The sequence below is a fragment of the Somniosus microcephalus genome, chromosome 13 (genome assembly GCF_052327205.1).
Source record: "Somniosus microcephalus isolate GS21.2 chromosome 13, FLI_Smic_1.0, whole genome shotgun sequence".
NCBI lineage: Eukaryota > Metazoa > Chordata > Chondrichthyes > Squaliformes > Somniosidae > Somniosus > Somniosus microcephalus.
Genome location: NC_140999.1, coordinates 14,219,083 through 14,234,279, shown reverse-complemented (window position 1 = coordinate 14,234,279; position 15,197 = coordinate 14,219,083). Strand labels below are relative to the sequence as shown.

At 46.9% G+C, this 15,197-nt stretch overlaps 1 protein-coding gene across 1 annotated transcript in view; it reads right to left on the bottom strand.

The window, feature by feature from the left end:
- LOC147108067 (calcium/calmodulin-dependent protein kinase type IV-like) overlaps positions 1-15,197 on the bottom strand; it is a 159,623-nt gene that overhangs the window by 50,328 nt on the left and 94,098 nt on the right. Inside the window, exon 6 of the mRNA XM_086004525.1 lies at positions 14,182-14,254. Within this exon, the coding sequence (XP_085860651.1) occupies positions 14,182-14,254 (73 nt within the window). The remainder of the gene's footprint in view (positions 1-14,181; positions 14,255-15,197) is intronic.

The window sequence follows — 15,197 nt, the reverse complement described above, 5'->3', positions numbered from 1 at the left end:
TCATCCCTCTTTTTACCTATGTCGTTGGTACCAATGTGGACCACGACCTCTGGCTGTTCACCCTCCCCCTCCAGAATGCCCTGCAGCCGCTCAGTGATATCCTTGACCCTGGCACCAGGGAGGCAACAAACCATCCTGGATTCACGTCTACGGCCACAGAAACGCCTATCTGTTCCCCTTACTATAGAATCCCCTACCACTATTGCTCTCCCACTCTTTTTCCCCCCTTCCTGGGCAGCAGGAGCACCCCCAGTGCCAGGAAGTTGGCTGCTGCTGCCTTCCCCTGGTGAGTCATCCCCCCCAACAGTATCCAAAGCGGTATACTTGTTTGAGAGGGGAATGGTCACAGGGGTCTCCTGCACTACCTGCCTGCTTCTATTGCTCCGCCTGGTGGTCACCCATTTCCTGTCTTCCTGTGCAGCCCTTCCCTGCGGTGTGACCAACTCACTAAACGTGCTATCCACGACCCTCTCAGCATCGTGAATGCTCAACAACCCATCCACCCGCAGCTCCAGCGCCTCAATGCGGTCTGCTAGTAGCTGCAGATGGATGCATCTCTGGCACACGTGGTCATCAGGGGCACCGGGGTCCCTGAATTCCCACATAGAGCAAGAGGAGCATATCACGGGGCTGGGCTCACCTGGCATGACCTTCCCTTTACTTAATTTAAATTAATTTACTACCACCAATTAAAAATATTTCTAAGGCGCTTGTATAGTCTACCAACAGTCCCTGCTACACCAGAAAAGACCCTAGTAACTATAAACTACAGAGTTAAAAGTTTAAAAAAGAGAAATACTCACCAACCAATCACTTACCTGCTCCCTGATGACGTCACACTCTGATTACTTTTTACCTCTCTCCTCTGCTGTTGATTTGGTGGGCCTCACCTCGCACTGCCGCCGATTTGAATCTGCCGCCGCTTTTAACTGCCGCCGGTCACTGCCCCTTCACAGGTCCGATGCTCTGATCGGGCCTCACCTCGCACTGCCGCCGATTTGAATCTGCCGCCGGTCACTGCCCCTTCACAGGTCCGATGCTCTGATCGGGCCTCACCTCGCACTGCCGCCGATTTGAATCTGCCGCCGCTTTTAACTGCCGCCGGTCACTGCCCCTTCACAGGTCCGATGCTCTGATTCAATAAGATCATGGCTGATCCTCAACCTCAACTCCACTTTTCCGCCCGATCCCCATATCCCTTGATTCCCTTAGAGCCCAAAAATCTATCAATCTCAGCCGTGACTATATTCAATGACTCAGCATCCACAGCCCTCTGGGGTAGAGAATTCTAAAGATTCACAACCCTGAGTGAAGATATTTCTCCTCAACTCAGTTCTAAATGGCTGACCCCTTATTCTGAGACTATGCCCCCTAGTTTTGGACTCTCCAGCTAAGGGAAACAACCTCTCAGCATCTACCCTGTCAAGCCCTCTCAGAATCACCTCTCATTCTTCTAAACTCCAGAGAGTATAGGCCCAATCTACTCAATCTCTCTTCATAGGACAATCCTCTCATCCCAGGAATCAATCTAGTGAACCTTCATAAGAACATAAGAAATAGGAGCAGGAGTATGCCATACAGCCCCTCGAGCCTGCTCCGCCATTCAACAAGATCATGGCTGATCATCCACTTTCCCGCCCGATCTCCATATCCCTTGATTCCCCTAGAGTCCAAAAATCTATCGATCTCAGCCTTGAATATACTCAAAGACTCAGCATTCACAGCCCTCTGGGGCAGAGAATTCCAAAGATTCACAACCCTCTGAGTGAAGAAATCCCTCCTCATCTCGGTCTTAAATGGTCTACCCCTTATCCTGAGACTATGCCCCCTTGTTCTAGACACTCCAGCCAGCGGAAACAACCATCAGAGGCAAGTATATCCTCCCTTAGGTATGGAGACCAAAACTACCTGAAAATTGTAAATTGGGTCTTACAAGCGGGGTAGGACCCCACTTTGCACAATTGAAGCAGTCTCCCACCATAAACAGGCAGGTGGACCGCTCGCTCATTTACACAGCTGCCTGAAAATTGCATCAGGTGGGTAGGTCTTGGGCGGCCGAAGTGCGCCCCTCCGATTTTCAATTGCCCATTTTTCAGGTGAGAAACGGCCAGCTGGCCGTTGAACATCGCCTGCACTGTCTTCCCAAGTGCCTTTCAATACGATGCACAATGTTAAGCGACCTTACACTGCAGATTTGAGGACACTGCTTGTGTAATAAGCCTCACTGCATCACAAGATCCAAATGCACTTTCTTTAAATATCGAAAGAGACCCAGGTTTTTTTTTTCCTTATACGAAACCATTGGGAAAAGAGAATTCTGCATGAGCTATTCCCTCGTGGCCATCATGCTGACTTTTGCAGTGCAGGTAATTCTTCTTGTACTCCCCTTCCCCTTCAAACAGACATCAATTCCTCCTTTAATGTTCCTCAGAATTTTTATTTTAAACTCTTTTTAATGTAATTTCACAATTTTCTCAACTTTACTTTTCCTGTATGAGTGATAATTTTTATAATAAATCAGCAACATCCCCTTTAACATTAGCACCTTGTCCAATGTGGAATATATCGTATATTGGGTGGTTGCCAAAATGTCCCACTCTGCTGTATAAAATTCCACTCGATTCACATAAACTTCCCATGGGTCCACGGATATATTTAGCCCGCATTTACTTTCAATTATCAAGACTCATATTTTACAAAAATTAAAGTTGCCTACATAGCAAAAGTCATTGCACTTCAGAAATAATTAATTGTGCGAATGAAGCATTTTGATGAGGCATTATATGAAAGCAGGTATATTATTGTATATTATCAGTGCTGATGATTTGGGGATATTAAGGGAATCAAGGGATATGGGGATAGTGCAGGAAAGTGGAGTTGAGGTAGAAGATCAGCCATGATCTTATTGAATAGCGGCGCAGGCTCGAGGGGCCAAATGGCCTACTCCTGCTCCTATTTCTTATGTTCTTATGATGAAAGGTCACCGACCTGAAATGTTAATTCTGCTTCTCTCTCCACAGATGCTGCCTGACCTGCTGAGTATTCCCAGCATTTTCTGTTTTTATAAAAAAGCAACATACTGTGGATGCTGGAAATCTGAAATAAAAACAGAAAATGCTGGGAATACTGTGGAGAGAGAAACAGAGTTAATGTTTCAGGTCGATGACCTTTTGTCAGAACTGGAAAAAGCTGGAGACGTAACAGATCTTAAGCAAGTGCAGAGGCAGGGAAAGAGGGGAGGGGAGGAAAGATTAAATGACAAAAGGTATGATGGTGCAAGGCAAAAGGAGATGGTAATGGAACAAGTAAAGAAACAAAAGATGGGTCTAGAAGAGGTGTAAATGGGAATAACAGAAACATCAACAGCAGCCATGTGAAAAAATAGGGGCAGAGGTTATGATCTGAAATTGTTGAACTCGATGTTGAGTCCAGAAGGCTGTAAAGTGCCTCATCGAAAGATGAGGTGCTGTTCCTCGAGTTTACGTTGAGCCTCATCGGAACAGGCCGAAAACATAGAGGTCAGAGTGGGAGTGGAGCAGAGAATTAAAGTGACAGGCGACCGGAAGCTCGGGGTCACGCTTATGGACTGAATGGTGGTGTTCCGCAAAGCTGTCACTCAATCTGCGTTTGGTCTCCCCAATGTAGAGGAGACCGCATCATGAGCAGCGAATACAGAATATCAAATTGCAAGATGTCCAAGTAAATCACTGTTTCACCTGGAAGGAGTGTTTGGGACCCTGGACAGTGGGCCCCAGTATATTATTTTATAGTCTGTCACAGCGAGTCTTAGCTTCTGACTGGAGAGGACTGCGAGTTGGCGCTTGGGGTGGGGACTCTTTGTGGTTGGTGGAGAAGCCCATACACTCAGTATGGATCTGCTTTTTTTATTACATTACATAGGATTACATAGGATATATGACATAGAAACAGGCCATTCGGCCCAACCAGTCCATGCCGGCGTTTATGCTCCACTTGAGCCTCTGCCCATCTTTTCTCATCTAAATCTATCAGCATAACCCTCTATTCCCTTCTCCCTCATATGCTTGTCCAGCCTCCCCTTAAATGCATCTATACTATTCGCTTCAACCACTCCCTGTGGTAGCGAGTTCCACATTCTCACCACTCTCTGGGTAAAGGAGTTTCTTCTGAATGCCCTATTGGATTTCTTGGTGACTATCTTATATTGATGGCCTCTAGTTTTGCTCTTCCCCACAAGTAGAAACACTCTCTCTGTATCCACTCTATCAAAACCTTTCAGAATTTTAAAGACCTCTATTAGGTCACCCCTCAGCCTTCTTTTTTCAAGAGAAAAGAGACCCAGCCTGGTCATCCTTTCTTGATATGAATAACCCTCACATTTCTAGTATCATCCTTGTAAATCTTCTCTGCACCCTCTCCAGTGCCTCTACCCCATCTAGACTCGCACCCTCCAAGTGACCTCCCTATTCTTCCGACCAAAATGTAATACCTCACATTTATCTGTGTAGAACTTCATTTGGCAATTATATGCCCATTCTGCAAGTTTATTAATGTCCTCCTGTAATTTGTTGCAGTCCTCCTCCGTATTGACTATCCTCCCCCGGTTCCCTTTTCAGACCCATTACCTCTCACTGTCTCAGCACTTCACACATTCTTTATTTCTCTTATTTATTTTATGCTACTTCCCATCATCTGATGTATTGACCATTTCTACTGATACTTCCTTGTGTTTTTTTTTCTTTTTTCCCTTCCCCACCCCTGTTTAAATGCTTGTTTTCTTTCCCATTTTTGCAGGTCCGATGAAGGGTTACACCCAAAACATTAACTTGTCTATAATAAAAACAGAAAATGCTGGAAACAGGGAAGAGTAGCATCGTGGTTATGTTACTGGACTAGTAATCGAGAGGCCTGGACTAATAATCCAGAGATGTGAGTTCATAATCCTACCACAGCAGCTGGGGGAATTTAAATTCAGTTATTTAAAAAGCTAGTATCAGTAATGGTGAGCCATGAAACTACCAGATTGTGGGAAAATCCCACCTGGTTCACTAATGCCCTTTAGGGAAGGAAATCTGCTGTCCAGACCCACAGCAATGTGGTTGACTCTTAACTGCCCTCTGAAATGGCATACCAAACCGCTACAACAAAGTCAGCACTGTGGCAGTACTTTCACCACGCGGACTGCAGCGGTTCAAGAAGGCAGCTCACCACCACCTTCTCAAGGGCAATTAGGGATGGGCAATAAATGCCAGTCTTGCCAGCGACCCCCACATCCTGTGAACGAATAAATAAAAAAAAACACTCAGCCAGTTAGGCAGCATCTGTGGAGAGAGAAACAGTTAACGTTGCAGGTCGATGACTTTTCTTTAGAACCCGGTTTATCATTAACCTGCCTATTCTTTCTACAGAATCTAAGGGGGGGATTTTAACCCCCAAAAATGAGTGGGTTTGGGTCGGGTGGGATGTTAAAATGTAAAGATCTCGAACCCGAACCCAACCCACCTCGAACCCACCCACTTCCGATTTTAACGGAGATGGGATGGCGGGGTGGGGAGACCAATCCGCTCCCAGGAGGCGGATCCCTCATTTAAATATTTTAATGAGGCTGCTGCCTCGGATTTAATCTGTTTTCCAGTTTAATCGCTAGCCAGCTGGGTTTCCCGGGCCTCAGGAAACACGGCAGCTAAAGGGAGGCGAGGACTCCTGCATGGACCAGCTAAGTGCATATCCAGCACTGCTTGTGGGCCAGGAGGAACAGGAGTGTTTCCCCCCGGCTCCCCAAGCAAACCTATTTCCCACTCCACGCAATGGGACCCCCCCCCGCAATCACTGAACCCACCCCGTCCCCGTCCCCGTGATCACTGAGCCCCTATCTCTGCCCCCGATCTCTCTCTGACTCTCCGCGATCAACCCCTGATCTCCAACCCACGCTGTACCCAATCTCCCCACCTCCTCGCGATCTCTACCCTGGGCAGCAGGAAACCTACCTGGGCTGTGACCTCTGCTGGAGCATTCACTGCCCGACAGGGAGCCAGGCCTGTTGATCAGGCTGCCTTCCGGGCGGGAAACCTGTTTTTTAAAAAAACCACACGCACGCTGTGGGGTTAAAACTCCACGGCGTTAAACATGAACCACTGGGTTTTCCGACCAGATCTTCTCCCCCCTGCTCAGAAATCCCACCCCAGTAACGATCGGAGCCTAACATCCTGTGTGTTTCCAGCAGTTCCTGGGGGGGGGGGGAGAAATTCCCCTAGAGAGCCATTTGGGGCGCTAAGTCAAAAGTGTTTGAAAAGTTAGCGCCAGGCGCTCACCTTTTCAAACATTTGAGAAATTCCCATTTTTTGCTCCAAGAGGGAAGTGGAGCGCTAAATCATGCTGAGTGCCGGGCTGACCAATCGCGGCACTCAACCCGCGTCCGGTGCTCAGGTTGTTTTTAAATCAGCGATTTTTTTTCATGTCGGCCGGCCATCACCTTTAAGTGGCACCCAGCGAGCAGCTGGCCTCACTGTTCACGACACCTGCCGCAGTTGGTAACATCGCCCAGCGCTGCTGCAGGGCACGAGGGGGAATTTTTCTTCCGAGGCGCTACGCCCAGAGATGACGTCATAACCTCCGGGCGCAGAAGAGTGGGCGATACCCGGTAGTGCCGCCGCTAACCTCCCACGGAATTATTGTAGGAGGTGCGGTTATCGCCTCGGGGGTGGGGTGGGGGGAGACTAAAAGCTATTTGCGTCCCCCCACCGGAGGCGCAAATGAGGGGAATTTTGACCCCCTGCTCTTGTTTCAGATTTCCAGTATTTGCAGTGGTTTTATTTGTTTTTTTTTAGCTTATTTAGATTACCGAACTACATTCCCGGTATGTACAAAGATTCCCACAGGGCTTCCCACTTCAAAAATGAGATGTCCTTGTAAAATTGCTGCTATCCTGAGTCCTGCTGATCACCTTGACCCAAAAGCCCTGACTCCTGCTGATCACCTGGTTCCAAAGCCCTGACTCCCGTTGGTCTTCTGGCCTGAAGCTGAATATCATCGCTTCACGGATAGAAATTTCTACCAGGTACTGTACATCTAGATAACAACTACTTATCCTATTGAATCAAAAAGACAGAACTCAATTGCAATTTAGCTGGTTTATGAAAACTAAAGTCCCAGTGCCCACTGTTCTAGAGTCCCACGGAAATTCTTGTGGATAATCAACTGTGCAGACAGCGGAAGTATGGATAGTTGAGGTTCTGCTGTACTGTGAAGTTGAAAAGCACAACACCAATATATTGTGTTGGTTGATCCTGTGTTGTTGCAAATCTGTTCCAAATTTTGGAGAGATTTTGGAACCGATGCTGATTCAAAGTGGCACTGTTACAGTTCATGTTACACTCCATACATAACAATTATCTTCACTACAGAATTTAACATTTTGCTTTTGAAAAGTGCCAGAAGTGATCTTTCTTTAATTTTTTTCTCCCATTTGTGAAGATTTCCTCTTTCTCAGTGTTGTCTAGTCAGTCCTGGTTCATTTACTTTGTCTTCCCTTATTATTTTCAATGTTGGTGGTGTTCCGCACAAAGGGGCTTGGCCCTTCACTTTGGCTTCTCACATAAACAACTCACATTAGAGAATTTGCAGAAAATTGAAATTAAAGTCAATATATTCCACTAATAGCCGTCTCACTTTCTACACTTTAATTGCTTGTATTTTAGTTCTTAAAAACTGATTGCAGTGCAAACAAGGGGCAAAAAACTAGATACAGTCCCCACCGTGCATCGCGGGCATGCCTGTACACACAGTTTGTCCACTTTACGCAATGGCTGGCATAACGTGGTAGTGTTATTTAATGCATTGTTAAAAATAAAATTAAAAATCATTCTAATTTTTTTAAAGCATGGAGGGAATCTTCACCCTCCGTCTCTCCACGTCTTGCTGCGTGTACATTTACAGTGCCTAAATGACAAGACACACAATGGCAATGATCCAAAAGGGAAATGGGTCATGGAGGGATTTTAAGATACATACGAACATACAAACAATGATGGACAGGTAAAGACCGTCTGGTCCATCGAGCCTGTCCCACACAATTGCGATACCTTGTGTATCACAACATATACACTCCACCCCACCCGGAACCATGTGATCTCCTGGGAGAGGCAAAAAAAACACATAAAACACCCAGTCCAATTTGGGGAAAAAATCTGGGAAATTCCTCTCTGACCCATAATGATGAGGACTTTGAAGTCTCACTGTCAGCTCTTCCTTAGCCACATGGGTTGGAGATTAAAGACCTGGATCCGCTTAAGAGGCGGTCAGACTGTCATGTTAATTCTTAAACACGCTACAGGGGAGGGGGAATGAGACAATGACTCCTTAACAAGGTGTGAACAGCTGCTTGAACTGCCCAAAATGATCGGCGTGCTTAATACGGTTTAAGTGGTGCCTTTGCAATTGATGCCAATGATCAGCGCCATTTTCCCAATATAGATGGCTGTCCGGGAGAAGTGGAGACGGTGTCAGTGTGAGGACTGTAGTCCCAAAATATCTCACTTTCAGAGAGAATATCAACACCCAGCGATGTCATTTAGATAGCTCAAGTGAGATGGCAATTTTCAGCCAAGGTTTAATGTACAGCACTATAACTGCACTGTAAGGCCACGCTGCCAGATCATGTCCGTGACTACTGATGAATCTGTTCTAATGAATTCACCAACCAGTCACTTACATTCACACGGAGTCGGTCCGTGACTCTCAAAGATAATTAAGCTTTTGTTTAGGCTCAGCCACACAGAATGAAAAAGAAATAGGTTAGACACAGGTTTCTCTTTTGTTACGCCTTTCCATTGCCGGTTACATTCTGGGAGTAGCAGAGATCCTCGAATTGTACACAATTAAAATTCAGCAGGGAGACCAGGATAGCTGGAAGAACAGTGCAATGTCACTGCAAGTTCATTACATAATTACAGAGAAAAAAAGATAGAGTGGGTGGGTGGATAAAGCCTTAATCCAGGCAGATTCTATTTAATTTCAAACTAATCAGGTTCAGACATAAGGGTTATGTAGTGTGTTTTGTAAGATATTAAAGCTATCTTTCTTTGATAATGCTGCATTCAGTTTCCAAAGAACCATTTTGGAGAAAAATAATATTTTTAAAATAACCTGGTTCTGTGGTGGGATTCAGTCTGCAAAAACATACAAATGATGAAAGACCCAGTGAAGCATAAGCTAGAATAGTCCTATTTGTTGCAGGGGAAAAAACTGTTCCATTGCCAAACAGCAAGGAAATACTGCAGCATAGTGGCAAGCTCTATTTGATTCCTGCAATTACTGTTTCTGTTCTCCACACCCTAACACATAGTACAAGGAGATTTCACTGGGTCTGCAGCCAGACACACAGGCCACGATTTTGCCTTCGGTCACCGATGCGCACCGATGGATGCGGGTCAGCTGGTTTCCAGGTTCCGGTCCCACCCTCCGCTGCCTCCGCGCCACAGACGTGATTTTCCTTTGATTGACCTTGTTGAGCCCGCCCTGCGGGCTTAATGGCCAATTAACAGGAAGCGGGTCTAATGACGTCATTTGATGACGCGTCATCTGCCGGTTTCCTTAAAGGGACCATGCACAATTTTATTTTGACAGTTGATTTCTCAGTGTTTGACAGCATCGAGGTGCTGAAAACACTGACAATCATTGCACAAAGGTGAACTCTTGCACCTAGGCTCTCCAATGACAGTCTGCTGTAATGTTGCTGGAATGATGACAGCTGCAGAAGTGGTGTGAAGGATAAAATGTTGCACATGGTGAGTCTCAGAGCAAAGGAAATGTTGGTTACTGCATTTTAAAAACATATACCCATATGCTGGAATAGATGGCAGCTGCAGGTGAGATGATAGAAGCGATCTGTCACTGGTGAGAGAGGTTTGCCCAATGAGGTGGCACTGAACAATACAGTTGGATTTAAAAACTTGTAAGCTAAAGAAATCTGTATATGTTTTAAAAATGCAGTAACCAACACTTCCTTTGCTCTGAGACTCACCATGTGCAACATTTTATCCTTCACACCACTTCTGCAGCTGTCATCATTCCAGCAACATTACAGCAGACTCACAACACGCCACACTTACCTGGCGTGGTGTCCGGACATCGGGAAACCTGACCCAGAAGCGGGAAAATCGAAAAACAGGCTGAACACTACTGACAAGTACCTGTTAATAGGCAGGTAATTGCCTTTAATCCGTTTCCCGCCGCTAGCTGTCGGGTCCATTTGCGAATCGGGGACCCGACACTTGGGAAGGCTGTTTGGAGGCGGGTTGACGGCGGGTTCGGGACCTGCCGTCAATCAATAGGACTTTAACCTCTGACCTGCCTCTCTGAGCGCCGGCAAAATCGCGGCCACAGGATCTCCTGCGCAAAGCGAGTATTGAAATGTCGGGTGGGCTAGAACGCCCATCTGTAAGGAATCCTTTAATTTAAAAGGAAGGAAAATCTGTCAGGCTTTTTACCAGCACGTGCTCAAATCTTTTTGATATTCACTGCGCCCAGGCAATCCAATGAGTCTGGCGCAGACCCAACAAAATCTCCCCTTGTGCTTGGTCTCCTGGGGAGGTCTCTTCCGCCCATTGGAAGGGAAGAGAACCTCCTGCGTGCTGTGACTGCATATGGAGGGAGTTATGGGAGAGCCTGGGTGCAGCTGTGCACCTTTGTGCAGTGCTTGTCAGTGTTTGCAACAGCTCAATGGTGTAGAACTATGACAGCACAACTGTCAAAATGAATGTGGCAGTGGTCCCTTTAAGGAAACTGGCTGATGACGCATCATCAAATGACGCCATCAGACCCACTTCCTTTTAATTGGCCGGGAACCTCACAGGGCGGGGCTTAACAAGCCCAATCAGGGCAAAATCACTTCAACAGAGCGTGATGGAACCGGGAGCAGAGTCGCAGTCCACCACCTACCGCGGTCGCACTTAGCCCACTTCAGTGGGTGAAATTGCGGCCTTATTGTGTAGTACAGCTTCAATTATCTGCCATAATGGAGGGGTCCCTCCAGGGTGGATGAGTCCCTAGAACCCCTTTTAAACAAACTTCTTGAACTTCTCTATTTTATTTTAAACTGAAAGTTTTTTCGGTGTTTTAATAAATTCCGACAGACTGGACTCTAGCTGGTCTTCTGACTTGAAGCCCTGATTCCTGTGAAAATTCAGCAGCCCTATGCCCATGAAAATTCTGGTAATCAAGAGTGTGAATAATGGGGGAGAAGATCATTGTGATCCACTGCATCCCTCAAAGTAATTTGAACAGGTAAGAGTTTAAAAAAAAAGTAAGGACAGGAAAGCAAAGTGTTGGTACAAGCTCTGACCCCAGAGAGCTTAATGGCCACTTGCACATCCACACGTTGACTTAAGGAAACAATCACACATAGAGAGGCTGCAACGATATTCCTGACTGATATCATAGAATGATACAACACAGAAAACAAAGAGTAGGGATAAACGGGTCTTTTTCAGAATGGCAGGCTGTGACTAATGGGGTACCGCAAGGATCGGTGCTTGGGCCCCAGCTATTCACAATCTATATCAATGATTTGGATGAGGGGACTAAATGTAACATTTCCAAATTTGCTGATGATACAAAGCTAGGTGGCAGTGTCAGTTGTGAAGAGGCTTCAAGGGAATCTCGACAGGCTCAGTGAGTGGGCGAGAACATGGCAGATGGAATATAATGTGGATAAATGTGAAGTTATCCACTTAGGTAGAAAAAACAGAAAGGCAAAGTATTTCCTAAATGGTGAAAGATTGGGGAATGCAGATGCTCAAAGAGACCTGGGTGTCCTTGTACATGAGTCACTGAAAGTGAATGTGCAGGTGCAGCAAGCCATTAGGAAGGCAAATGGTATGCTGGCCTTCATTACAAGAGGATTTGAGTACAGGAGTAAAGAAGTCTTACTCCAATTATGTAGGGCCTTGGTGAGACCACACCTGGAGTACTGTGTACAATTTTGGTCTCCTTACCTAAGGAAGGATATACTTGCCATAGAGGGAGTGCAACGAAGGTTTACGAGATTGATTCCTGGGATAGCGGGACTGTCGTATGAGAAGAGATTGAGTAAACTAGGCCTGTATTCTCTTGAATTCAGAAGAATGAGAGGGGATCTCTCAAAACTTTTACAGGGCTTGATAGGGTGGATGCTGGGAGAATGTTTCCCTTGGCTGGGGTGTCTAGAACCAGGGGCCACAGCCTCAGGATAAAGGGTAGGCCATTCAGGACTGAGATGAGAAGAAATTTCTTCACACAGAGGGTGGTGAATCTTTGGAATTCTCTACCCCAGAGGGCTGTGGAGGCTCAGTCATTGGGTATATTCAAAACAGATTTCTGACTAGTAAGGGCATCAAGGGATATGGCGATAGGGCCGATGAATGGAGTTGAGGCAGAAGATCAGCCATGATCTCATTGAATGGTGGAGCATGCTCAAAGGGCCGAATGGCCTACTCCTGCTCCTATTTCTTATGTTCTTATGTAGAAGGAGGCTATTCGGCCCATCGTGCCTGTGCTGGTCACACTTTCTCTGTGCGTGGTGTATGGCTTCACTGTGATTTAACTATCATTAGGTTCTTGGTTTGTTTTTCCTCTCTGGCCTTGTTTCTTTACTAGTAAATAAGAAAAGAACCTGATATACACAAACAAAACAAAATGCAGGAAAACAGTAATCAGAAGGGATGGTATGGTATTGAAAGTGCTACGGTTACATACATAGAATTACATCGAATGTACAGCACAGAAACAGGCCATTCGGCCCAACTGGTCCATGCTGGTGTTTATCCTCCCACCCCTCTTCATCTAAACCCATAAACATATCCTTCTATGTCTTTCTCCCTAAGTGCCTATCTAGCTTCCCCTTACATGCATCTGGTCTATTAGCCACAACTACACCTTGTAGTAGCAAGTTCCACATTCTAACCATTCCCTGGGTAAAGAAGTTTCTCCTGAATTCCCTATTGGATTTATTAGTGACTATCTTATATTTATATCTCCCAAAGAGCTGCGTATACATGGTACACTGAATGAACCTCGTTCTTTGCTGTAAACTTCAAGGCCTAAAAATTCGTTCTTTGCTGTAAATTCAAGGCCTAAGAGGGCGCTAACGGGGCGCAAAGCAACTGGTGCCCGGGCGTGGTGCCGCCAACGCCTCCCGCGAAATTCAGCGGGAGGTTAACGGCGGCGGTAACCATTAGCGCCCCGCAACACTGCGCCGCCGGCGAGGACGTCATTGCCGCGCGCAGCGCGCCGCTCGCGCCCCGGCCGCTATCTTCGGTAGCACCCCTATCTTACCGCCGGACGCTATGTCCGACGGGGTCAGGTGGCCTACCTGCGGCCGGGGCGGCGCAAATTAAAGGGGAGGTGCCGGGCGGCCATTTTTTTTGCTGGCCGCCTGCCAGCACCTGCCCCCATTGCTGTCCCTGGCCTTCTGTGCAGCCCCCCACCGCAGGGTGCCGGCTACGCTCCATGAGCCCAGCACTTCTCTTGAGTGCCGGGATCTTTTGCCGGCACTCCGATCCCTGGTGGCCCAGCTGGGCCCCGGGTCATGCTGCGCAAGGCCCCTCCCCTTTAAGAAGGGGAGGAAGGCCTGTAGTACCACGGCGCGATGTGCGAAACGCATGGCGCTACGGCACGTAGTGCTGCGATATTCACTCGCAGCACCCCAAGAGGGAGGGGGAGCGCTTCCAGTAGCTCCCCGCTTCCCTCTTGGGGCGCTACCTGTGAATTTCGGCCGCGGGGGGGGGCGCTCATTTTTTTCGGGTGTAGCGCCCCGGCGGAGTTTACGCCCCAAAGGGGGCGCGACTCAATTTTTCCCCCCAACTGTTCTAGGGATCTATATTCAGTTATCAACTTTGAGCCACATCACAGATCTAATGACCAGAAACCAGAAGCTTCCTCACAGGAAGAGGGGAAAAAGTTAAAATGACAAGGCGGCAGGCGTTTATCGCCCTAGCTTCATTCCAGGTAAAAATGAATAAATGTCAATCCAACCACAAAAGAGTGGACCATTCTGACTCATAACAAGGTGGCTGATTCTCACATCCCAGGACAAAATGTTACAGATTAAATTGTCTGATGCACACACAAAAATGAGTAAGTGGGGGAGGGGGGGGGGGGGGGCAGGGGGGAAGAGGTGAGAGGAAGAACGAGACTGCGGAGTGAGAAATGGTTAACATGACTCACCGCAACAGCTTCGAGAATCTGTTTAACAGCATGAGCTGCATCCCTCTCACTGTAATATCCTTTCTCGACAATCCTGTGGATTAAAAACATTAATGTTACAAAATAATACCTACTTAGCAAGGTCTTTGAATTTTTTTTGAAACTTTTTGGCCAATAAGATGTTCTTTCTAGGAAATTCGGTGGCACAGTGGGTTCGACACAGGCCTTTCACTTCTGGGATCTGGGTCCAAGTTTTCACTGACGAGACGAAAGTCTCTTTTCTGCTGGCTGTGAGGTTTCTATCTGAAATGAGTTTGCGCAGTCTCAATCCAGCTCTCAGCATAAAATGGCCCCTAATTTGGCAATCTCAATCAGAGAGACCACAGGCCGACTTGTGTGGAAAATGGGAAAAAAGGCCACACTGGTGCAGTAGGGGGGCGCTCTTTGAAGGTTGAGGGTTAGGTGGAGGCACATCATTGGGGCCGAGTAGAGGGAATTTCACTCTGCATCTGGCTGTGCTACACTTGACTTGGGAGTGCTTGATACTGATACTGGGTGCTTGTAACGGGTAAAGTTCCATTCCTCAACACTAACATCTCTCACCTTGATAAACAAATACATTAATAGGGCTAAAAACATGTTCTTTCTGTAAGGTACTGGTTTATTTTGGAGCTTCCTTGTTCAGTCCTTATATCTTTGCTAGCACTGCACTCCAGACATCTTACAGCAGTTATGTTGAAATCCAGAAATTCGGGTCTCCACGGGTGAGTACGCACGGGGTACTCACCCGTAGGCCCAATGGAAGTGCCGGTTTCGTGCATGCACTGTGCATGCACGGGAAACCGGCACTTCCGTTCCCCTGAAAGAAGGGGTTGAGAGGTGGAACGCGTGCCCCGGCCTGAAAATCAGGCTTTTCCTCACATTTCATTGAGCTGCCGTCCACAAATTGTGTGCACCCCACAGCTGGACTGACCAAGCTTTCAAAACTTATATCAATTAAGAATGGGGCAATGAGGGTCTGAAGAAAAATGGACAAT